This window comes from Nestor notabilis, unplaced genomic scaffold, assembly GCF_000696875.1.
Source record: "Nestor notabilis isolate BGI_N333 unplaced genomic scaffold, ASM69687v1 scaffold3659, whole genome shotgun sequence".
Taxonomy (NCBI): Eukaryota; Metazoa; Chordata; class Aves; order Psittaciformes; family Psittacidae; genus Nestor; species Nestor notabilis.
Window position 1 is genome coordinate 13,575 of NW_009944862.1, and position 24,278 is coordinate 37,852.

The 24,278-nt window shown below is 41.8% G+C and overlaps 1 protein-coding gene across 2 annotated transcripts in view; it reads left to right on the top strand.

The window, feature by feature from the left end:
• The first annotated feature begins 8,733 nt into the window (after positions 1 to 8,733).
• The window catches only part of PARVB (parvin, beta), a 33,891-nt gene continuing 18,346 nt past the window's right edge, over positions 8,734 to 24,278 (top strand). The window contains exons 1-6 of one of the 2 annotated variants that reach the window (XM_010022607.1): positions 8,734 to 8,770; positions 11,354 to 11,443; positions 14,239 to 14,309; positions 18,133 to 18,235; positions 21,531 to 21,671; positions 22,539 to 22,654. In XM_010022607.1, coding sequence (XP_010020909.1) covers positions 8,734 to 8,770; positions 11,354 to 11,443; positions 14,239 to 14,309; positions 18,133 to 18,235; positions 21,531 to 21,671; positions 22,539 to 22,654 — 558 coding nt within the window. Of the gene's footprint in view, positions 8,771 to 11,353; positions 11,444 to 14,238; positions 14,310 to 18,132; positions 18,236 to 21,530; positions 21,672 to 22,538; positions 22,655 to 24,278 lie in introns of those variants that run through there. The other variant, XM_010022608.1, reaches the window with a different exon arrangement.

Here is a 24,278-nt window from a genome sequence, read left to right on the forward strand (position 1 = left end):
AGTTCAGCACCTGGTTAAAAAGCCTTTTTCTGTCGGCTCTTCAACCAACAGGAACACACGTGGATTTTCTTTTTTTGTGGACAAAGTGGTAAAACAAATTGTAATCTTTAGTGAGTTATTTTGTTTTACCATGAATGGCATTATGTGCAGGTGCCGTATCACCCAGAATCTTGGTAGAAGACATCCTCACTGGGTTCCTTCATTTGTTAAACAAATGTGCTGTTGATCCAGTGGTTGGTAAAAGGTTTCTCCAAGAATGCAAACAAAATTAATTTGAAACTCTGGGCAATTCCACTTCTGTACTGAACACACAGGAATTGGGTGGTGTTGTTCCAGGGAGGCTAAGTAGTTTCGTGTGTCACACCATAGCTGCCCACATGATTCTGTGGAGCTGTATTAGGAGTGTGACGGATTTTGTATCTATTACATTGGAAGAGTACAAATGGAGTAACTAATCCCTGTGCAAGAAAAACAGGGAAAAGGTCCTCGCGGCTGCCTGTGGCGCTGCCCTTACGTTGTGTGATCTCTTTGCCTTGTGGTCTGTCCTGGGATGTGTCCTGTTTAACACCTACATCGATGACCTGGAGGAGGTGATGGAGTGCATGTTTGTACTGTATGGAAGTGACACTTGACAGCAGGGGGACATAGACAGGCAGAAGAAATGATCTGACAGGAACCTTCTGAAATCTAACATGGACAAGTGAAAAGTCCTGCACTCAGGAAAGAAGAATCCTCTGCAATGATACAAGCTGGAGACTGCCTGTCTGGGAGGCAGGTCTGCAGAAAAAAACCCTGGGGGCCCTGGTTGACAGTGAGCTGACCACAGCCAGCAATGTGCCGTTGCTATGAAGAAGACCAACAATATCCTGGGCTGGATAACAGGAGCGCAGCCAGTAAGTTGAGCGAAGTGGTAATCTCCTTCTACTCAGCACTCCTTAAATCTCAACTGATACACTGTCTCCAGTTTTAGGCTCCTCAGTACAGGAAAGACATGGCTATACAGGAGCACTTTCAGCAATGGGCCATGTCTGTGAGGAGAGATAAGGGATCTGAGTTGTTCATCTTATGGAAGAGACTGCTTAAGGGAGATTTTTAATACGCAGTCTGCTGATATATATGAGGAGATTATTGAGAAGATGGAGCCAGGTTCTTCACCACTGTGCATAGTAGAGGAGAGACAACAGGTGTAAACTGAAACGTAAGAAGTTCAGTCTAGACAAAGGGAGAATTCTTTCCATGCTGGGGACTATGAAGCAGGGGGACAGGATGTCTGGAGTTGCCCTAAGCAACCTGGTCTGATCTCAGAGCTGACCCTGCTTTGAGGAGGAAGTTCAGCTAGAGACCTCCTGAGGTCCTTTCCACCTTGTATTAACAAATGATCTTACTTGGCTCCCTGGCAGTTTAGACCCTTCAAAGGCTAGAATAAGGACATTTCTTAAACAGCATGAAGTCTGTGCTTTAATGATTTATGAGCATGTGAATACAAGGGTGTGCAGTGGAACTGTGCTTCTCATCAGGGTCCTTTTACAGGCTGCAAACTCAAGTACTAGTAAAGTAAAAGAACTGGGTTTTTTTTCTTCCTTTTTTGCCTAACCTTTTAGCAAGGAGGAAAGCATGGATTTCACTGGGTGGCCACTGCTGTGGCTGCTTCTTTAGTGAGAGTGAGTTGGAGAGGCTGTGTAGCTAGAAAGCTATTTTGGGGTTGACCAGAAGCTGAGCTTGAAAGTTTTAAGATGTCTAGCCCCACTGAAACACAACCTTGTCTAGCTCATAGGACCTGTATTAGTGCAAAGGCTTTAAAAGAGACCACAAAAAGTTAGAACTGCATATCGTGTAAAACTTTGGCATGCTGACTAAGTAAGCATAGTAACAGCTGCAGGTCTTTCTGATACGTGGTGAAACGTGACATTTTCTTGTGCTTTGGAAGTGTTTTGATTTGATTCTTGGGCTGGCTGTTGTTTCATGATTGCATTTTGTTATCCCTTGAGGGCTGTGTCTGGGAGACTGGACTAGAATAGCAGTCAGAGTCAGAGGCTCCACTCTTCCTAAGTGGTCTTCAGCAGTTCTGTTAGGACATGGTGGTGCCTATTTCTTACTTAAACCTGGCAGAGTTAAACATCTGAATGCTTTTATGGTAGCCGCGATCTTCACTGTACCTTCCCCTTGTGGGCTGGCTTTTATCTGACTGTGGGCTATGAGTTCCAGACTTTCTTTTACTGTGAGGTCTGTAGTGCTTATTGCTGAAGTGCTTGTCTTGGCAGGCTCCTCTGGTGCTCAAAGCAACAAGTAAAATAATTTTCCACATATGACTTGTTTGGAAACCATTGAGAAAAATTCTTTGTATTCTGCATCGTCTGCCTGTATAGTGAGATATTTCAGTTCACTTTCAATACACTGGTTTACTGCTCTGGATGCAGGTAGGACACAGGTAAGATAGAGCTGGGCACAAGCAACCTCAGTATATGGTGTTCTGAAAACTGTATGTTGAGTGTTTAGGTTAAAGCTAGTCTGGAACACTGCTTGTCCTTCAGCTGGTCCTGTGCTGTGTTGAACTAAAAACAAGTATTTAGTAGCAAACCCTCAACATGTGTGTTACAAATATAGTTGTTATAGATGAGTATTTTTCAGGGGTTTCCTTGCCTTTCTGGGTGACATTTGGGCAACTTCAGCAATTAGGCATGTGCACTTTTTGTGGTTTGCAGGATCATTTATCTCGGCTTATTCTTCCTGTAGAGTCATGTTGCACAAGCAATAGAAGTTGCTTTTTTTGAACTGCAAGTCATAGCTCCTTTCCATTTGTGTGAAGTTTGTTGAGCTCTGTACTGTCAGCTGGAGAAGACGGTGTCTTTCTGTTAATTCTTGTGCTCACCTGCCATCACTGCCTTCAGAAGTGAGTCTCTTACTCTTTACTTCTCTTGACATGTTCAGAAGAACAAGCAACATCAAATGTTTTCATGTTTGCCCAGTAGACTGCTTTTGGTGGTGGCTGTAAACCTTTTCATGCCTTTGGAAAGGGGATGAAGGATGTGGGGAAAGCAGTAAGCTGAAGCAGGTAAAACCTAAGAGGTTTTCATTCGGGTACCTACAAATGAAGTGTCAAACGATGAGAAGGAAGTCGGTGGAGGGATGGAAACCAGCTCTGTTATGTGTTACCATGAGCTGTACCAGCCAGCGTGCATCCTGGAATGCTGCAGTATATTATGAGTTGACCTCTCCTTGCTCATGTGCATGAAGAAGAGCATTTTCCTGTTTCAGGCAGGGAGGACAAAATATCAGAACTGTTTGTTGGGAGCTGCTTAAAAATATCCTTACATGTCTTGGGCATAAAGACAGGGGATTAAAAAATGAGCCGTTTTCAAAGCTGTGGGATTGCCATTGTAAGGTCAGTGCAGGGAGACTGAAGCAGAGCTGATAGGTCAGTAGATCAGTATGTGTGCTCGGTGTCCTAGTGGGTGGCTTTCCTATACTTGAAAACGTCACTTTTGTAGTTGTAACTTCATGAATACTTTAAAACACCATTCTTGTCCACACTCTTATTTCTGTTGGCTGAGTGGAGTTTTTTTGGGGTGGGGCTGGGGCATGGGCATGGGGTGGTGGTGTTGGCCAGCATTAATGTTTGTGTGTCTACCCAGTGAAAACTAACTTTATATTTTTTGCCTTTCTTATCTGGTCTCTGTGCGATAATGTCTCTTCTGCAACCACTACTGCCAGCAATAGGGAAGGATGAGTGGCAGCTAGGGATGGAGGTGAAGTCTGTAGTGCCTCTTTGCTGATATCATGGATGTTTGCCTGATGAAAACAGCTACATAACCATCCCTTAAGACAATAATGAAAGAAATGAGAAACAGGGATTTACAGTAAAGCGATGAAGTTTTAGTTTTAGATCCATAGCTTGCTGTATGCTTCTGTTGAAGTCTGCATCTTGCTTTTCTGCCTCGGAGAAGCTATTTCAAAGGATTCCTGTTTAAGTATTGCTAAGTGGGTTTTAGACCTATTGCAGAAGGAGACTAAAACAGATGGGGAGCAAATGCTGAGATGAATTCTGGTCTGGTCCTTTGGTAGCTGTGAGGCTTGAATGGGATTAGTATGGCTGCTGGAAAGAAGACCTGAATGTTGAATACAATGGCTGTCTGTTAGTACTGTGGTCTCACCTTGGCTTTTATCACTGTCTGTTTATGCCCTGGCAGCTGTGGGTCAGCTGTGGCTTTGTCATTCGCTGTCAGAGCCAGATTAATACCGGAGGGGTAATCTATCTGTTCAGTTATTCCAGCAGCATAACTGCTTTGCTGGCTGTTGTATCGTCCATGGCTGACTGATTAAGGCAAGGCTGCCCAGTGTAGCAGCAGCTGTGTGAGGACAGGATCCTTCTTCCTCCTTGGCAGCACCAGCACTGTACTCACAGGGACCTGGAGCAGAAAACTGGTTCAGCGCATAGCAGCTTGCTTTTTGTAGGATTCAGCTTTCTTGCTGAACTGAAGTGGGCCATGTAACTGGCTAAAGGTCTGTCTGCGTAGTAATGAGAGTCTCATTTTGTTTGATTTAGTGTTCAGTTGCCACTGCTGGTGATGTTGAAAACCACTTGCGGCTGCTGTGGTCTGTTAATGCTTCACTCTCCCAAGCTGCTGCATCTCTGCCTGTTCCCATTCTGCCCCAGCGCACCCCTCCTTTTGTTAGGAGGGCCGGTACATGTGCATGGCTTGGCCAGGTCAGCTGTAGCCGTATTAATACTGGCTATCTCAACACAGGTGTCACCCACCAAAAAATGCAGATTCTTTTTTTCACACTCTCCACCCCCCATACAACTTGATATTTAGATAAGACTTTTCATGGGTGGAAATCTGAAAGCAATAATTCACCCTCACAAGCAAAACAAAGCCCCAGCTTCTCAGAAACATTTCCAGCTGGCTCAAGTATTGAAAATGTTGCTTATTTTATCCCTGGCAAAAATAAAGGGGAGATCTCTAGTCTGGCAGTCACAGAATAGACTACTCATTTGTGTAGGTTTAACACATCTGTATAAGCAAGCATGGCCTTCTCTTCGCAACTAAACTAAAAGCATTATTACTGCCTTTTCCTAAAAGTTTCCTTTAGCTTTATTTTCCCCTTTTTTTAGCTCTTTCCATTTCTTTTAGTGGCAGAGCTTGGCAACTGAGAGTGCCTTGTCTGCCTACATAAATAATTTCCTTTATTACCACAGTCCTGCTTTGAATGCAGTCCCTTGATACAGTACCTTTATGTGGATCTGGTCAGGTCTTTGGGTTTGTCCTGCTTGGGATTATTAATTCTCTATTATAGTTAATGGAGGCTTTGTCTTTCTCCTGCAGTCTCTATCAAAAGATCTCAGAGCCTTTTGTAAATGTTAAGTGATTAGTAATGCAGTACTAATTGCTAAACAGATTAGTTTAGTTTTAGATTAGTACTAAACAGAGTAGTGAGTTGTGTGTGTGGTTTGTCTCTAGAAAAAGAGACTCAGTGTATCAGCATGCATTGTTTGGGGATGGTTTTGAAATCTTTCAGTACAAGTTTTTCTTGGAAAATGCCAGGTTTTGTAAAACTTTTTTTATTTTTTATTTTTTTTATTTTAATGTTCCTAGAAAGCTACAATTTCCAAGAGGACTTTTCAGGAAAGAATTTTAGGTGTCAGGTGAAAATCCTGTGTGTGCATGGCTGCATGTATTAGACTTTGACAGGCAAACAAAGGAACAGGTTAAGAGGTAGGCACTGCAGGGTCTTCACCCACCAGGAACCTGTTGCCTTCTGGTCTGACACCTCCTGTGGGAAGTGTGAGTTCCAGCAGATGTTGAATCTTTTATGCAGGGGTCGGCAGCTTCATCAGGGGGATTAGTCCTGTGGCTGCATCTCACCTGAGGTGTGAGTGAATGAGGGTTGTGTCACTAGTCTGAATGGTGTAGAAATGATCTTGAATATGAACTTTCTATTTTGCACAAGTTTATCTGAACTATTAGGGTATGAGTTGCAGGTAGGTGAGTCACTGTCTGAAAAAGTGCAGCTGGTCACAGTTTTGTCTCTGGGAAGAGCAAGGAAACTTGGGAAGCAGTAAGACACTGGGGGCAGGAAGAGAGCTTCCTCTGCAGTTTGAGGTATGGGATCATTGCACAATTCCCGTCTGTGTGCTACTCTGATCCAGGAGGATGACAAAGTTACTTGAACAAATCATCTGTAACGGGGCCAAGGCTTACAGAGCAGTCTGCTAGCTTCTGAAGTTAGGGTTTCATCACGAGATGAAAGTACATCATGTAAAAGCTGTGGTCAGGCAGTGCTGCAGAGCCAGCTTGGCACTGGTTGAAGGTGAAGGAAAGCACCATATCTAGAAACCTGTGATGAGCGTCACAGCAGCTGCTGCTTTCTGCGGGGTGGGATTCAGCCTTGCAGTCAGAAATAACTACAGCTAAAATTAAGTAGCATTTACCATCTGTTTTTGTACAAGGCAGAGGCTTGTGGTCAGTTTTTTAATAACAAGGCAGTGAATGGTATGGACTTAGGAGATCAACTGTGCTGTTGTTGATATCTTTTAAAATCATGCTAAAATTATTAAGAATGAAGGTAGGATGAAATTGTTGACAATTGTTTCTTGTAAAAAGGAGAAAGCGGGGACATCTCTTCTTTTTATCGCTCTCTTGCTGACTTTAAAGGCCATTTCCTGCCTTGTGGGAAATCCTTGACAGCTCTGGTGCCACTTCCAATATTCTGCAGCTGATTGCTCCTGTTCTGTGCAATTTGCCTGTAATTCCACGCACCAACACAGACTGCCTGGCTTACAGATGTAGTGCTGTAGAGCATGTGTGTGTGCGATTGGCTCATTATATTAATTTGTTTGAAAGGCCAGCACAGCTTCCAATGTGTCTAAATCATGTTGACTGCTGACACTGCCAGGAGAGTGTTCAAACATTGGAAGTTTGCCAGGAACCCTTGCTGCTTTCCTGGGGACCAGGAGAGAAGCGACCTTTTCCTCATGAATTTAAATTTCTGGTTTAGGGACATACTCAGGGTTTTTGCTGAATGCCTTGGCCTCTTGCCTGTCCTGTGTGCCTTTTGGATTTTGCTGGTGCTGGTGGATGGGGTACTGAAATAGTTCAGAGGACTAGCGCTGCCTGTTAATTGAGGGCTGGCTCCAAGAAGAGATCTCCAGCCAGAATGGAGGGAAGCTGTAGCAGATCTCTGGGAGAAATCACAGCTAATTCTGCCAGATACCTTTCCAAGACATCATCTTTCTGTGCCTGTAGTTACATCTGATTTGTCCTGTGTAAATTCACACCTGAGTCATTTAGACAATTGTCAAGTTTTACATTAAGGCTGTAACCATTTAGCACAGTCTGTGTTGTGGGTGAAGGTGGAGCCAAACTCTTTCCATGATCAGGAGAGCATTCCCTGGATGATGGGGCTGCTCATACTAGTTCTGCTGGCGTGTCTGAGGGAGACCTCTGCTTTGGTGTGGTGTGGTGGTGGGAGCAAACAGACTGGCCTGGGGCAACCGATACAGGAAAGGTTCTGCTGGGGACCAGTCTGGACTAAGTGATGATGCTCCAGCCTGTATTCAGTTTCCTACCCCTTCTTGTCGTCCTCTACTGCAAGGTTACTTTGACTGATGTATGAAATTAAATGATCAGGGTTTAGAGAAAGATGTTTTACACAGTTCTTATTTAGACACCAAAGAACTATTGTGACGCAACAGGAGAAGATGTTTTCTGTGGAGAAAGGAAGGGGAAAAGAAGGGAATTTTGGAATGGGAAGGTGAAGACCAGGCAGATATGCCTCATGTGGAACTTACCATGACTATAACCTATTGTGCATGCACAGCTCTGCTGTACTAGTAAAATGCCCTCCTCATTCGATGTAAGGATCTGGCATAAGTCTTTACAGCAAAGCCACAGTTGCTGATAAAAAGTCGAGCAGCTTGGTGTTTGCCAGTTGATAAATATCCATAATCGTCTAAATACCTTTGGGTTTGTGAAGGCACGGGATGTTTGTTGTTGTAAATTTTCATCAAAACACCTATCAGGTTCTTCCCTGCTGCTCCATCCTGACTATTATTTTAACTGTCTCCACTTGCTTTCTGTGGTTTCTGTTTTTTTTTTTTTCCAGTGTTGTGAGTTGGTTTCCTTTTCCTGCTTCTGTTTCTTTGCTCAACAGCGATAAGTGAATACTGGGGGCAGTGAGCAGGATAAAAAGTCCTCAGCATGTGTTCAAGCACAGCATTGAAAGGGTTTTGGAGTGCTGCAAGTGTTGGGAATACCCTAGCAAATTTCTGTTCCCAAGTGCATTTGCTTCTCTGCATACTGGCTGTTGCTCTGTGAACGTGTGTGTTCCTGGGCAGGCTGTCATGGTGGGAAACCCAACTGTGCTTTGTCCAGCAGGTACCAATGACTTTCTCAGGAAGCTCCTTGCAGAGAAAATGTCATCTTTGAGGTGCCTGCTCTTAGGGGGCCCATCAGCAAGCCAAGCGAGGCACATGGCTGTCTCCAGAAGTGGCAAGGATAGGGAGAGATTCCTGGCTGGGAGTGCATGGCCAAGTGTTGTGTCCTCCCTCCCGGCCCCCCTGCACCTAGCAGCTGGAAGGCTATCTTAGGTGCCTCCTCCTGTGTCACCATGCCCGAATTAAGACAGGTCTGGCAGTCCCGAGGTGGCAGCCCCTTATCCAGTTGCTGCCGCTCCTTTGGTGTTCAGACAGCCCATGCGGCTCATCTGCAACCTGTTTGTGCTGCTGGGGCCGGGATGGCAGGGCTCCTGTGTAAGAGACGCAAAAAAGGAGGTAGGAAACATGTTTGTAGCAAGATCTCTTCATAAGCTGTCTCCCTCGGACCTGGTGTACAGGCTCTTTGTAGGCAGGGCTGTCCCTGGGCAGCAAGCTTTGCCAGGAGGCTTTCTGCTGAGATAACTGTGTTTTGTTGGTAGCCGTAGCAGAGGGTGGTTTAGTCCTGCAGGATCTGGCACAGCCACAGTGGATCTGAAAGCAAGTGTAAGGGTTTATCTGGCTCTTCATATCGTAAGGAATGGGGGCTTAATACACAAATTTGTATTATTTTTTTCTTCTAGTTTAGTAGATTGCTCAGAAACAGTGTATTTTTGTTAGGAAGGGTAGAGACCATTTTTATATTCTTTTAAAAAAAGCAAACATGTGATCTTAATTGATTTTTTGGGGAATAAAACTAGTTTAGCTGCATTTAAAAGTATTCTCGCTTGAAACACATGCAGCATTTTGTTTACACAGCATACACTGAAGACAGTACCATGTGTTCACTGCCCAGAGGAACTTATCAGCTCCCTTCTGCAATTGCAGAGCATTAGAAAGAGCCATGCTCTGACCTTATTGAACGCTTGGCATTCCCAGAATGACAGCAATGCTATGATAATGAAAAGAGAGTTAAATCTAGAAACAAGGCTGGTACTTCCAGAAGGGGTCTGATTTAAGTGGAATTTGGGCATTTATAGTCCTAGCAGGGTTTAAAAAAATCTTACTTGCAATGTCCAGTTTCCACACGATTTTTCTTGTGCCTCCTGGTGGCTGTTTTCCCGTTGGCAGCACGGAATAGGAGCTGCTCCAGTAAGAAAGCTATAGTTGGGTGTAATGGAAAAAGGGTGGGTAAGGCGTGCTGTTAGAGCTGTTTTGGCCTGTTGCATGAGGCCTCTTCGCTCCCTGACTTTGGAGAGTTTTCCAAGAAAATGAGAATGAGTGCTGAAAAGGGGTGATTAAGAGTTTCTTTAATAACTCCATTTATTCAGGATGTTAAATCTCAGCCTGCAGACGTTGTATTCAGTTTGCAGTTGAGAATGCTGTTCTGTTACCTTCCATTTGCAGAAAGAGCACAATACAGAAAGCAAGCCGTGCTTACTGCTGGCAGCCCCTTTTCCCTCTGGCCTTGTGCCATGGTAGCTCTAACCAGCTGCTGTGACATGGTTCATAAGCCAAAAGGTCTCAAAATACAAGACTTGTGTTTGCTGCTTGTGAGGATTTAAGTCATATTCAATATAATGCTGTGAACCAGAATTAACATCTTGGAACTGCAATTAAGAAATGCGGTAACTTGTTTTAAGCATCTGTTTCAAGTATCCGTGTAAGAAGGAGTGGGGACTGCAGTTTATTCTGCTTCCTTGTCCTCCTCTGGGGCAGTAGGATCTCTGTGTCTTCCCTTCTATCAAGCAGGATATGATTCTATGATTGGAAAAAAGCAAGTATCGGTGCAGGATTTTGTTACATTTGAAGACTGCATGCAAATGATTAGCCTGTGGTTTGATTTTCCAGTGGGAAAGGGGAATAGTGACTGTTCTTGAAAGAAGTGCTTGTTGGCATACCATGACTATTACTTAACTGTTCCTTCTTTTCTTTCCCCAGAAAAGTTTGTCTAACAGACCTTATTTATTTGGTAATCTTTGTTTTTCCCTGAAAAGAGTATGGGGCTTGGACCTCTCCCAAAGGAGACTGCAATAGCAAAGATGAACTTAGCCCACACTAACACAGAACTGTCACTGAATAGATGTCACAGTGTCTTTGTATTTCTTATTTTAAAGGCATGTATTTCGATAGCTTGGCTCATGATAAATAATCATTATCTGAGTTTACAGGAAGATACGCCTTGAGGAGTGTAAAAGTGTTACAGACTTGCTAGTGCTTTTCTTACTGTCAAAATCTGTGAAGATACTGAAGAGTTATTTAGTGCTTGTCCTCAAGTTTAGTCACTCCCATGTGACAGGACATAGGGAAGTATTTTAATACCCATTTTATTGATGAAGGGTACTTTACTGACTTTCCCAAATGCGAGCGCTAGGTTTAGGACAAGAGCTTGAAATCACAGATTTCAGATTTGTGTTCACCAGATCGTGCTACTTCTGGTTTTAGTCAGTGGCAATGCTAGAATTAATTATATTTTCATTTGGTAGGTGCCAATAGCATATTGCAGTTCCTGGTGTTCTGCAGCTGGAAAAGGTGGTGATGAGTGGGGGTTGTGCTTTCAGAAAAGAAGTTTATTTTTACAGTTTGCTGTCTGCTATAGATCTGGGCTGTCCTGCAGACACAGCTCACTCCCCTCCCCTCCTCCCTTCTGGAGAAACAAGCACTCTGAGGTTGCTTTTACCACAGGATTGGGTTTCTTGCAAAATATTTTCAGCCAGTTATGTGGTGGTTTGGCTTAATAAGAAGCTATAAAAGGATGTTACTTTGATTTTATTTTCCACTGTGGCTGCAGTTCTTAATTCCACCAACTGTGGGCCCATTTTGAAATGTATCTACTACGTGTTTTCTCATATTATGACTACCCTCTTCAAGCCCTATATATCTGCCAACTTTTCATTTATTACAGTTTTTCTTTCTGTTTTTATTTTTTTCCCTTCTATTCAGTGAGTGACCTCCAAGAAGAAGGTAAAAATGCTATCAATGCACCAATGAACCCAAGCACTGTGGACATCCATCCAGAAGACACACTATTGGGTAAAGTATTTGTACAGAACTCAACTAAACGATTATTAGTGAAGGCGGCCACTGTGACTCCCATATCCTTTGCTTTACTGTTGAATGTAGATTCCTCAGTTGAAACTGAGAGATTTGGGCATGAGAATTGAGAACTGTTGCATGTTACATGCAGAGCAGAAATCAGAAAGGGCTAAAGTGGAATTTAAAGAGCAGTGTCAGCTATGCAGGTACACATAAGCTAGTTTATGGGAAAGTTTGTGCGTAGTTTATGGGAAAATTGACTTGTTCAATGAATTGGCAGAGAACTTGAGTTGTTCTGCAAGCACCCTGAAAGTAGATAGAAATTTTGCAAAGAATTAGATGGAAAACACTGCTGAATTTTTCTGCTTAAGATTTACTTCAGTTCCATTAACCCACTGGCCAAGTGCATCTCAGTCATCCTTCTTTGGGGAGGAAGTGGTGTCTTTTCTCTCTCTTTCTAGATAGGGAACTGAATTGCAGGAGAACCAACCCACAGAAAGCCTGTAGCAGAAGTACGTGTTGTGGTTCCTGAGACTGCCTTGTCTCAATGCACATACTGCTCTGAACTAGCGGATGCCGTGTTCCTACTTGGGTTACTGCTATCACTTTGTAAATGACAGTGCAGCAAAATGGGACCTGATAGTGTATGAACAGATGAGCATTCGAGCTGCTGAAAATAGTAATTAAATGTGGTGGGGATAGAAGTATGTAAAACAAGCAATGCTTTGTAGAAAAAAGGTAAATTTTCAAATTCCTGTTCTCTCCATCTCCCTGAGTCCCTATAAGAACAGCAGCATATTTTAATAATAAAAAGTGTTTAAATATTGGTGGAATAAAACACTTCTTTCTTTCCTGGCCATATGTCTCTTGATCTAGGGAATTAGTTGAAGCAAGCTGTCATGAAGACAAATAATAAACCAGTAAATTAAAACCAAGAAGAGTTAGTCATTTAGATTTTCTCATTAGAAAACGAGTAGGAAATGCAGAGTACTGTTCTTCTGAGATTTGGGCAAAGTGTTGATTGTATGGATCAGAAGTGTCTCCAGTTATATCTTCTGGGTACCACTAAAGCTGTGTATGACTTAAGAAGATGCAGGACCACTTCTAGAGGCCTCTCATGCAAAGACATGGCCACTGGTGAACGTTAAGCAAAGTTCTTTGGAGAAAAACATTATGGGTCAAATCTTGTTCAGAGTTTGTTGGTGTATTTTGGGTATGTAGTGGGTCTCACTTCCTTACAATTAGGCAGCCTGGCTCATCCTAGGCAGTAATGAGGAACTAAAGGAACAGGGGAAGATAAAACAGGAAAGGAATTCACATTTTCATAGTTTCTGGAAATTTGTTAAGTGTGTTCAGATAGCAGGGTCTTATTTTTCTAGTAAAGATGAGGGGCCCTGGAAAATGTTGAACCCAAATATCTGGGTGAAGTCTAAGGTAACCAGTTAGATGGTATAGTCTGTCTTGTGTCTGGAATGTGCAAGTGTCATGTTTCCCGTCTGACAGCAGTGAAGTCTAGCACTGCAATAGGAAGTCACTGTGGGTTGGTCATTGTCAGGTTTTTAATCGTTCCTCTATGCCATGTGGCAATGGCCTGACCAGTGGTCACACCGAAACCTCTCCTTTGTTGTCATGCTGGGAGGAATTGAGAAATCAATAGGAAAATAGGATTCCTACTGAGTCCATGTGGTTTATAAATAACTATCTTAGCTCAAGAGATGTGGATCTCCTTGTGTAGTTGTGACACTGTCACCCATCCTTGCGTTCCTGTTGTGTAATAGCTAGGGTTTGCTCTACACTGAAAGGAACAGATCTAACCTAGATCACAGCTACCACGTGGCTACTAGAGGAGCTAAAATGAAGGGTGCAGGTAAGTATCTGCTACTTTGAAAGCAAGCACCAGAATTTAAAATATGAGACTTGCTCCAGGTGCTTCCTGGTATCCGTATCTATGGTAGCATATAAGCATGTACGATGCGCATGTCTGTATGCGCTGTTGTGAAGATAATCCTGCCAAAGGTTGTTTGATTGTTAGCCTTACTGAGCTCAAGTTGATTTTGCTATCAACAATTCTGTATCAAATCATCCATTCCAAAAATTAATCTTCATATTCACGCCTCTTGTGGTTGTCCTGTTGGCCATTGGAGAGCATTTCTCACATCTTTCCATCTCCCAGCAACAGAAAAATTGAAGACTTTGCATCTGTGATCTAGTTTATGTTCATTCCCCATGCACAAGTACAGCAGATATAAAGTGGGGTAATTTACATTCTCCAGCTTAACCAGAGATAAAGGAGTTCATGTACTCAGGGTTGCATGCAGAAGTTTTTCAGGGAAAACAGAGGGCAGAGGCACAGACTGTCTGCCAAAGTCTCACCAGTAGCACTGAGTGTAGTGCCATAAACTTCATGATGGTGTAATCTGGGACAGGTGTTTTCAAATAGAAATTAAATACAAATTGAGGAGATGGAGAAGAGCAGTTGACTGCACTTTTTGGCATGTAATATGAACATGCCCCACAGGGTATAGAGGATAGTCACTTCCCTGAAGTATTCTGCAAACAGTAGGGTCTGAGCTGTGGAAGTTCAGTGGAAGCAATCTTACTTTAGGGAAGTTATCTTTCTGTGTGTCTTTAAAAATATCTAACACTTTGATTATCCCTTGCTAAGTTGATGACTAGGCAGTGTCATTTTTTGATCAGCCGACAGGCCTCTTGATGATTAGAAATTGTTGCAGTATTTCAGCAGTGTACATTTGAAGTGGATCTCACTAAAGTTTCCCATTTTACTTGGACAGAGGAGAATGAGGAACGAACTATGGTTGATCCTAACTCAAAAGAAGACCCCAAGTTCAAAGAACTGATCAAGGTAAGAAATGACTATTTTATCCTTCTTCAAATCTTTGACTAGTGAGCCAAAGTCATCTAGAAACTGGTTACCAAGAATGCAGTTGAGGAATTACAACTCGTTAATGAAGTGTGTCTGTGAAAACAGAGGTCATCTATAGGATAAAGCTAAAAGTAACGAGTGTAACAAGGAAAGGCTGAGTATCAGAGTGTTCATGGTAGTTACAGATTAAAGCTCCTTTGTCCATTTATGTCCTTGTGATTATCACAGTGAAGCTTAGCTTGAATCTACCTGCAGTCACTGCACATAAATTTAGGTTTCTTCTGTTAATGAAATCAGGGATGGAGCTTTGGAAAGCATTGGTGAGATTTCAGAAAAAGGAACGGGACTGAAATGAGCAAGGGCATGGTAGGGGACAACGAGGAGACCTCTGGTGTTACAGGAAAGTTGGATCTGAGATTCTTTTTGCCATATTTTCTGTTGTGGGTTTTTTGTAAAGAAAAGCCCTTGGTTTACGTGTGTGCAGATTGTGCTGAATCTGTATTGCCACCGGAGACACTTGTCCAAGGTGTTGATGATGGTGTTCCCAGCTGTGCTGATGTGAAATGTGGCTTCCTGCCTCAGCAGTGCTCATAGTTTCTGCCAGGTATGGTGGAGAATTTGATCTTGAGGGACTAGTGTTTAGGAGAACCTTTTCTATGCAGTATGTTGTAGAGGTTAACGTAGTGAAAACTTGAGCAGGAAGAGAAGGGATGACAGTTCTGAACAAATGTTATCCCTTTCTAAAAAGCGTTTGTGCTTGTGTTAGAGTTCCCGCTACACTTCCTCTTTATTATTTTAAAATTATTTTTAAAACTTATTTTTGTTAGAAACAACAGTGCAGCTGTAGCCGGATGGGCCTGAAAACTTTGGGTAGTGTATACTGTCTCCAGGTAGGGGTTGGGCTGTGGCATATTGCTTTCAGGAAACCTTGTGCACCCTGGCTGCACACATCTATGATTCACACAATGCCTCAGCATACTGCTCACCTGGTACATCTTTAAACAAGCCTAGTGATCTTTTATCAACACTGCAATAACATGTTTAGGATTACAAAACCACATCAAACCAACTTCAGCAAGGAGCTGTGCTCATATTTCTTTGTTATTCTAATTTACCTGGAATACATTGTGGTTTTAAATTAAGTGAATTTGCATGTTCTTCCTTTGTTAGCACCTAAATCCATTAATTCTCTCAGAAGGTATAATGATCTTTCACCACTCTTTCAAAATGTATTGTTTGCTAGTGGAGCAGCAATATTATCATAAATAATTCAGCTGTACTAGAGTCGCTGCAGTGAAGGAACCGAATGCACTCAGATACATCTGGACTTGATACTGAGATAGGAGCTGTGTTTAATTGGGAATTTTGCTTTTGAATTTAATATGAGTTGGTGAGTCTTCCTTTGATGTCTAGCAAGGTTATATTTTCCAGTTTAAAAACCTGAAAAGCTTCAGGAGGAAGGAAAACTGGGGCTAGAGCAGCACTCGAGAACATGGCCAAGTGCTTACAGTGCAGAATCAGGCTCTGGTTCACTCCACCAGTTTACACTTGCATGAAGAGAAATTATACAAATTGAACTGGAGCAGCTGGGGTAGGGAACAGCATCTAACTGGAGTTTGTTTCCTTGGGATCATCCTCAAAGAAGAGACGTGTTCTGCAGAGTTCCTATTTGGAAATTACTTAATTCAGGTAATTGCTAATCATATGTACACCTCTCAGCAGTTGAGAGCTTTTACAGAGGTTCAGCTAGGGAAATATTTAACACTGTGTTGGTGTGAATCTGTAAGGCAGGAGAGGTTTGAATTATGTTGGCAAAACCTATTTTATGCCACAGATTTTGGATAATGCAAAAAAAAAATTGAGCAATTTATTCCTTCTTTTCTGTTCTTCAGTGGTTAATGATGTTTTCCAAGAGCTCCACTGCTGGATGAGAATTAGATGTGCTAAGTGCTATACAGCAGCAGCCAGCAGAAAAGACTGCCTCACAGAGCTTGAAATGAAAGATCTCTGTGGACTAGGAAGGAGTGAGGAGTTGAATAGATGGAGGTTTTTATAGTTCAGACTGCTTCTCTCTTTTCCCCTCAGAGAGGAATGTGTCAATAGCAGCAACAGAGCCTCATGCCTTTTGAAGTTTGGCAGTATGGCTTAGTTTCATTCGTGCCAGCCCAAATCTCTTTCAGCACCAGAGTTAGACGTGCCAGTGGTTTAGCCATCATTGATTTTGAGTGTTTCTGTTCTGTCAGTCACATGCAGTTGGGTAAATGGATCTCAGTGCAAAGCAGCAGCAGAGCTATCTGTTGCTGACACTGCTTGAATCTCTCTTTGTCTCCACAAAATGTTGTTTTAATTTCTGTTAGCTTTATGCCACAGGAATTCTATGCATAGTGATTGATCAGTGCAAGCTTGTATGTAACTCTGGAGAGACAGATTGTGTAGCATTGTGGTATCATGGAGAGACCAACAGGGAAAAAATCCCAAACAACAAGAAGCCTCATTCCTCACTCTTATTAAAGCAAATATACAGTGAATTCCTTTGTTGAAGGCTGCTTAGTTTGGGATGCTAAAATACATGCTTTAAGTCCTCTTGCACACATGAACATCATTAGGAACTAAAATTATGGCTCAAAGTGTTGTTTTTTATCATCATTGATGGTATTCTAAAAATAGTTGGCCACAATTTGTCAATATGAAGTGTTCAAGAAGTTCCCTCTGTCGCCAGAAGCCTTTTTTCCTCACTTCTTTTGCTCTGTGTGTGACACAGTTTGGTACATGGCCATCATGACTGCTGATAAGAGGCAGAAGTATGGGATCTAATCAGAAAGTGAATTTAAAAAATCGACAAATTTATATGAAATAAAAACTGTAGAATTTTTAAATGAGGTTCATTGCTTTAGGTGGCTCTAATTAATGGATTTTGCATGTTTGTGATTGCATTACTCTTACAGAAACAAGGATTTAGTAGGATTTAACACAGAACTATAGTATTTTTGCAAAAGTAATTTAATTTTCCAAATAATAAACTGGAGGAAAGCACTACTGCCAACTTCAAACAGTCAAGGCTGTCTTTCCTGTAACTGTTTGGAAATTATTATCTTTGGCACCTGGAAAACTTAACTCAGTTCCTTTTCTTTTTAAAAGTTCTTTATGTTCATTCCTGTTTTGCAGGTGGTTCATTTTTACAGCTACAGTAGTCAGCATATGGGAACTACTATACATGTTGTTGAATGGTTATCAGGCCCACTTGACCAAAATTTTAATTCCAGACTTCCGTATTCTGCAGTAGTTTAAGATAAAATGCCTTGTCTTGTTGCTAATGGCAGGGATCTAGCTAGTGGGTCTGTTTTAACTCCTGTTAGTAGGAGCATTCAATCTTTTCCCTTTTGAGGCTCTTCTTTCTGGGACCCCACTCACATCCATTCAGGCTAGAGATCATAGTCGGAGCACGGGACTGTTCTAATCTATTGGCAGGTCTGCTGCTCATGTAAAACAGGTAAGACCTAGAGAACATAGATACTAGCAAAGGTTACTGTTGTAGAGCTGCTAGTTGCTACTTGCTTTAGAATCTGTGCAGACTGGAGACATTTTAATAAGGAAAAATAGAGGGCATTAAAATTGCCACGCTTCAAAGTCCCGAATTAAAAGCAATAGAGCAAAAGCATCTCTTTGTATTATTTCTCTGTAACTTGGAAATATGATAATATGGTTACTCTGGCTCTGTTTTATATTCCTGATTAGTGCTTTGAATGGAAGTAATATGTTTCGTTGGCTTTTAGACATTTGCCTCCTCTTTCTGTACTTTCAGGTTCTAATTGACTGGATTAATGATGTGCTGGTGGAGGAGAGAATCATTGTTAAACAGCTTGAAGAGGACCTTTATGATGGACAGGTGCTGCAAAAGCTGCTAGGTGAGTTCACACAGCCTGAAAGACTGGAAGGGGCCCAAAGTTAATCTCTTTCAAAGCTGAAGACAGCAGCAGGTCTGTGCAGTAACTCGCCATCTTACCAAGTATAGTTTGTTTCACTGATAGCTACAGCGTCAGCTTCTCCATCTGTTCTTCTCAGGCTGTCTGCTGAAAGGGGAGGAAATCCAGATGATTCCTATAGGTATCTGTTTCAGGGACTGAGTATAGTGCAGACAGCTGAAAAAAGATGAAGAGATGGCAGAAAGGTGGTGAAGAGATTTGTGTTTACAGTGGGGAACCAAGCAGAAGCCATCTGGTCCAGAATTTTGTCTGTATAATTTGCTCTGAAAGCTTTTGGGCTGAGAGCTTTTCTGAGGTCCCAAGAGAATTAATTTTAAGGGAAAAAATGAGAAAAAGAGAATGGCATGCAGGCACTTATGTACAAGTGATTCAAGAAAGGATATGCTCAGTTAAGCAATTGTGATTTTGTAACCTCCTTACATATTTGCAGTGTGTGTGTTCGTGCAAGAAGCACAATAGAGAAAACCTTACGATGATGCAGTGATTTATGGGGATGCTTTTAGCACACAGACTTGAAGCTTCAAGTGCTGTTGTAGTTCCACACTGTTTCTTGGAGACAGATAGTCAGACTGCTCTCAGTTTACTTATGACATGATCTCAAGAGTGGGCTGGAATGTGGGATGTTTGTGTCAGAATGGGGCAAGAGGACCTAGTGGTGCTAATTCCACTGGTGCTAACAGATGCTGCTTACTGAATTTTATGCATATGCTCCTTAAAAACAGGTTTGCAGTGTTTTGGTGAACATTCACAAGCTTTTAAAATTGGTTAACACCAATTAACTTAGTGCACAATTGAAACTCCTCAAAAATAACTTGAGGAATGAAACAAGAGTACTTCTAACACTGTGCAGTTAGACTGCAGCGGGGACCTTCCAGACATGGTGGGGAGCAGAGGTGTAGAGTTAATTTTATCTGAGGAGTATTTGTGTGAATACAGTTGTACTTCTTAACACATAGACACTGCTGTTTCAGCATCAGTAGTGCATTTCACTGTAGCCACTTGTCCAAGCTTTCACTGATTTCTTGTACTCCCTGTGGAGGAATTGTACATACATACATACGTACGTAGCTCAGTTGGACTTGGGATATCTTACAGGTGGAAAGGTGGACATGAACATCTTGCAGCCTGTGACTTCAAATGGAATGGGTTTTACTCATTTTCTTCCTGTTGGGTCTCTGGAGAATGCTTTTCCCCTGATCTGAAGCTATCACAACTCAGCCCCAGTCTTGTATTGTTCTTCAGTGGTGTCTTTGTTTCTTCAGCAAGACTTACATAACTGAATCTATCATTCTGCTGCTGTCTCACTGATGGAGGAGGCAAAGCACTTCATGCTTGTGGTGGTGCTCCTGATGCTTGAGGCCTCAGAATTAAGTCAGCCCTCTGTTGTGCAAGTCTTCTTTTCTGTTGCCTGCAGGAAAGGCAAATGAAGTAGATTATTAAACTTCCAAGTAGTAGTTAGCATTCCTTGTGTGTTTCAAGAAGATCTATCTTGATAGACAGACACATACAAAAAGAGGAAAGACAGCAGCTTGTCAGTGAGCTTATTTTGAAACAATTTGGAGTAAGAGATTAGGAAATGGCTGTCTGATTGAGGTAGAGCTTCTTGTGTGGTTAATTTTATTGAGGTACAAGTAGTGCCACTCAGAGAGGCTGGAGTTGCTTGGTACACATGATGGTAGGATGAAAGGAAAATTTCTGCTTGCTGACTGGCAGCTAACCTGGGCTGAGAATAGATAGGAGCCATAACACGTGACCAAAAAATGAATCTTGGGGTACAATTTCTTTAAAAAAATCTAAAATAATTTAAAATAATAGTTGCATGATTTGGTAGTCAGTTTAAGAAAGGTTTGGAGACATCTTGCCTAATGAAAGTTTTTCCCATTAATACTATTCAGGTATTGATAAAAATTTACTGCTGTAGATTGATAGAAACAGTCAAAATGTTCAAAGTATTTGTGAGCTGATAATGTGCAAATCTCTTCTGTTTGAATTATTAAAGTACTTTTGTATTTCTGTCATTTTTAAAAAAATTGAGCAAGAGATGTATCTTCAGCTAGGTAAAAGGTCCAGAAGAAACATATTCTTGAATTTAGGAGCAGAAATAGTTCCATTATTGGAATAATGGGTTTTGACATGTCTGAAATGTTTCTGAAGGAATCTTTAGAGTTGAGGTCCATCCCATTTTGTGAAAACAGTTTTGGTGTGGTATGTGGGTTTCTTTTGTTTTAAAGCCTGGATTAATAATACATAATTGGAATATGTTCAACCAGTCCTGACCTCCTAGTCCCAGCAGCAGAGTGTGACCATTTTTTTTCCCCAGGGTAGAGGGAGAAAAGAGATCAGCTGTTCCCATTGTTCTGGTGCCTGGAGGACTCTACCCCACCTTCCTCAGCTCGCTTTCTTCTTTTTTGGAGAAATCAAGTTCCTGTGTCTTTGTCAAGGGCCACTTTGTCAAGTGCAGAGGAAGGGAAGAATGACTTTCCCAACGACTCTGGCAACAAAAAATTATATTACAGGAACAGAATTCAGATTTTAGTAATGGCATTTTACAAAATTTCCTGCATTAGTTCAGTTTTTGAAATAATCAACCCTGATGTGACAATGTCATAACATGACAAGATTGTACCAACATACTTCTTTCTTCAATTAGTTCCACTAAGCCAGTACAAATCTGTGGGTCATGTGAGTCTGTGACTCTTTATGGTTTGAGGAGGCAAAGGTTGCCTTAGCTTAAATTCATACCTTCAGCTAACCTGAAATAAAGGTTGTAAGGCTGAAGTACATGTTCACACAATATTTCCTTTTTTTGTCCTAAATTAGCTTTTTTTTTTAGAAAAGTCCATTAAACGTGCAGATTGCTTGTACAGGGAAGGCTGTGTTGTGCCAAATGCTTTTCAGCAGTCAAAGAAAATGAGTGGTACAATAAATACTATTGCTGACTTGGTGCCTATCTGAAGTTGTTATATATTTTGACACCTGAAGGATAAGCATGTTCTGCCAGACCTTTCCAGTTTTCCATCACAGGTTTTATTGGAATTTACACACTTTGATGAAAGGCTTGCTTTCAGCTATTCTGCTTTCTGAGGAAAATCATTCCCTTGGAAAATTCCTAGCAGAGCCCAGCTCTGCCAAGTGCGCTGTGCTTATTATTCCCACACAGGCCTTTGTTTAAATAGGTTTTGCATGTTCTTTTTGTTGTTCTTTTTTATGAATACAGAAAAATTGGCTGACCGTAAACTCAATGTGGCAGAAGTGACACAATCTGAAATTGGTCAGAAACAAAAGTTGCAGACAGTCCTGGAAGCTGTCCATGATTTACTCCGACCCCATGGCTGGACAATCAAGTGGAATGTTGACTGTAAGGACTCTGTTATGTTTTCTGTCTCAGGTTCACAGGCAAGGAGGGTATGATAATCAATAGGTCAATTGTATTCTCTGTGATGCAGTGTGTTTTAAAAAAATTACTTATTTATTTGCATAGAGAGTGTTACCACATCCATGTATGGATTGTAACTGGTACCACCTTTTGTGATCTTTATTTAAGGACAGATGTCCATGGCTATAATGGAAGTAATTTGTTCTTTTAAGGCTATGCTTTCATTAGAAATTTTTTGTTCGCTTCCTGAGTTTGAATCCCTAAAGGTATGAGAAATATGTTAGTCATTCAAGTACTAATGTAGGGTGGTCTAATCCTTCAAGCCACCACAGTGTGAATAAAAGGATCCTGCATGCTGGTGAAGGATGCAGCTTCTGACAGCCTAAGCAGAAAGTGCTCTCTGTTCAAATATGTTACAGTCCAGAAAGAAGAATAGAATTTGAGAAGTACCTTCACCTAGGTAGTGTGTAGGGTTCATCTCTTACAGCCAGGAAAGCTTGTCTTGACACTTTGGAAGTCTGCTAAAAGCAGTATATTCCAGTATTCTCCAGTGCAGTGGAAAGCAAGTGGTTGGGTCTGCCCATCTTCATTGACTAAGGAGAGCTGAAGCATTTGGGCTCCTAAGTTAGGCATGTAATTTAAAGGGAGGGTTGAATCTAGACTTTTCTACCTGTAAAATTATGCTGTAGGCTTTGTTAATTTAGGAAAAAGAGGAAGAAGGATAAAAAGAAAAATGATTGTGTTAACCAAAGGCATTTTTCACTGCCTTTCCTGCCTTTTTCCCAGAGCTGTTTAAAATAAGACCTCGGTATTCTTTTATATTTGCTTAATTTTTCTTGTTCCCTGCAGCAATCCATGGCAAGAATCTGATTTCCATTCTTCACCTTCTGGTAGCTTTGGCAATGCATTTCCGGGCTCCCATTCGACTGCCTGAACATGTGTCTGTACAAGTGGTAGTTGTGCGGGTAAGTGTGAACTCAGAAGAAAAATGGATCAGAACAATCATTGTTTCTCACTCTGATTTTGCAGTACTGGGCTGCTCTCATCCATTCCCCCAGACCTCTTGTAATTTAGAAAATTCTTGTCCCAGTTACTCAGTGACCCAGTCCTGGGAATGCATTTTTGGTGTGCTTAAGTGTCCCCAAAGCACCATATCTTGAGTATGTTTGGGACCACCATTTGCTACTGCAATATTAAGCTAAAAATATGTGATGGGATTTTGTTGAAGAGAGAGTTGTGTCTGCAATTTCTGGCGCTTAAGTAAATAATTTTTACCATGCATTTTCTGTAGAGAAGCCATTGAAACACAAACAGCACAGAAAGGAGTTTCAGCACGTAGAATCTCCCTAGTCTAGGAAGCCTGTTACTGATGTTTTTCCTCAGTGACTTATCATGCAGACTTTGACATGTTGTTTTCCTTGGCATGCTAATAGACTTTCATCATTTCTTTCACAGCCTTGTGTTTTTGTTAGCTTTCCTTAGATATGGAGAAGAGATCTGACCCAAGGCACCCTGACTTCTTCCCTCCTGCCTTAGATATTGCTCTGGTTATTCCTTTCTGTGCTTATTGTTGACCATTTCCTTTCACTCTACAAAGACTGTACTTCTGGAGCATAAGTACTCTTGCTTTTTATGTTGCCTTTTATCCCAGCTGAAGCTCCTGTGCAGTGCAGTCTGTAGCACGTGAACCCATCTTCTCTCAACAGCTGTTGAAACACCAGGCAGAGCTGTTCCATCTGGTGCTCTGATCATGCCATGACTGTTGCTGTGATGCTCAGTGCTGCTGTTGCAAGGCACGCTCAGCTGGCGGCAGGCTCAGCTGGCAGCAGGCTGTGGAAGTGCTTTCTGTACGTGCCATTTGCTGTTAGAGCTGTCAGGCTGCAGCAGGTTTCCTTTCAAGAACAGGAAAGATAAGTGATCTCAGACTCCATTTTGCAAATGTGGGTCCCCTTACAAGGTGTGATTGCACAGCGGTTGATTAGGCAAGCCTCATTTGCTTTACGTTTGAATGTATCTTCTGGGCTGCCTGCCTGAATGTTCTAGAGGTACAGGGTGTGATGTAAATGTGTAATTGATGAATAGTCCCTGGCTCACCATGAATGTATATATTATCTTCAAGAGGTGATTTTGAACTGTTTTCAGGCTGCTATAATTTTTTCGTGTTAAGAACAGTGAGTTAGGTATAAAGTAACATGAAAGTAAATAGGAGACTTATTTTTAAATTTCTTCTGTCTTGGAAAAGTAAGGAAGAAAATGCAAATATAAGGTGGTCAGCAGTACTCTGACACCCTGATGCTAGAAATCTCCTTCTGCCCAGTCGTGACGTGTCCTATGTAACTGATAAGTCAGTAAAAAACCTTAGGTAAAGAGGTAGAGCTTCCCTTTCCTTGTCCTTAGTTGAAGCTTCATGACCCTTCAACTCTGTAGCAGAGGGAAGGCTGTGGAGAACGTGTTTTAACATCTTTTCCTGTTGGAGGCATATAGAGAAGACACCTACTGAGAGCATCTGGTTCACCAGAGTCCCTGCATCTTGAGACTGGACAAGGCTGAGGTAAAGACAGGATGAGATAAAGGCTCATCGAAATTAGG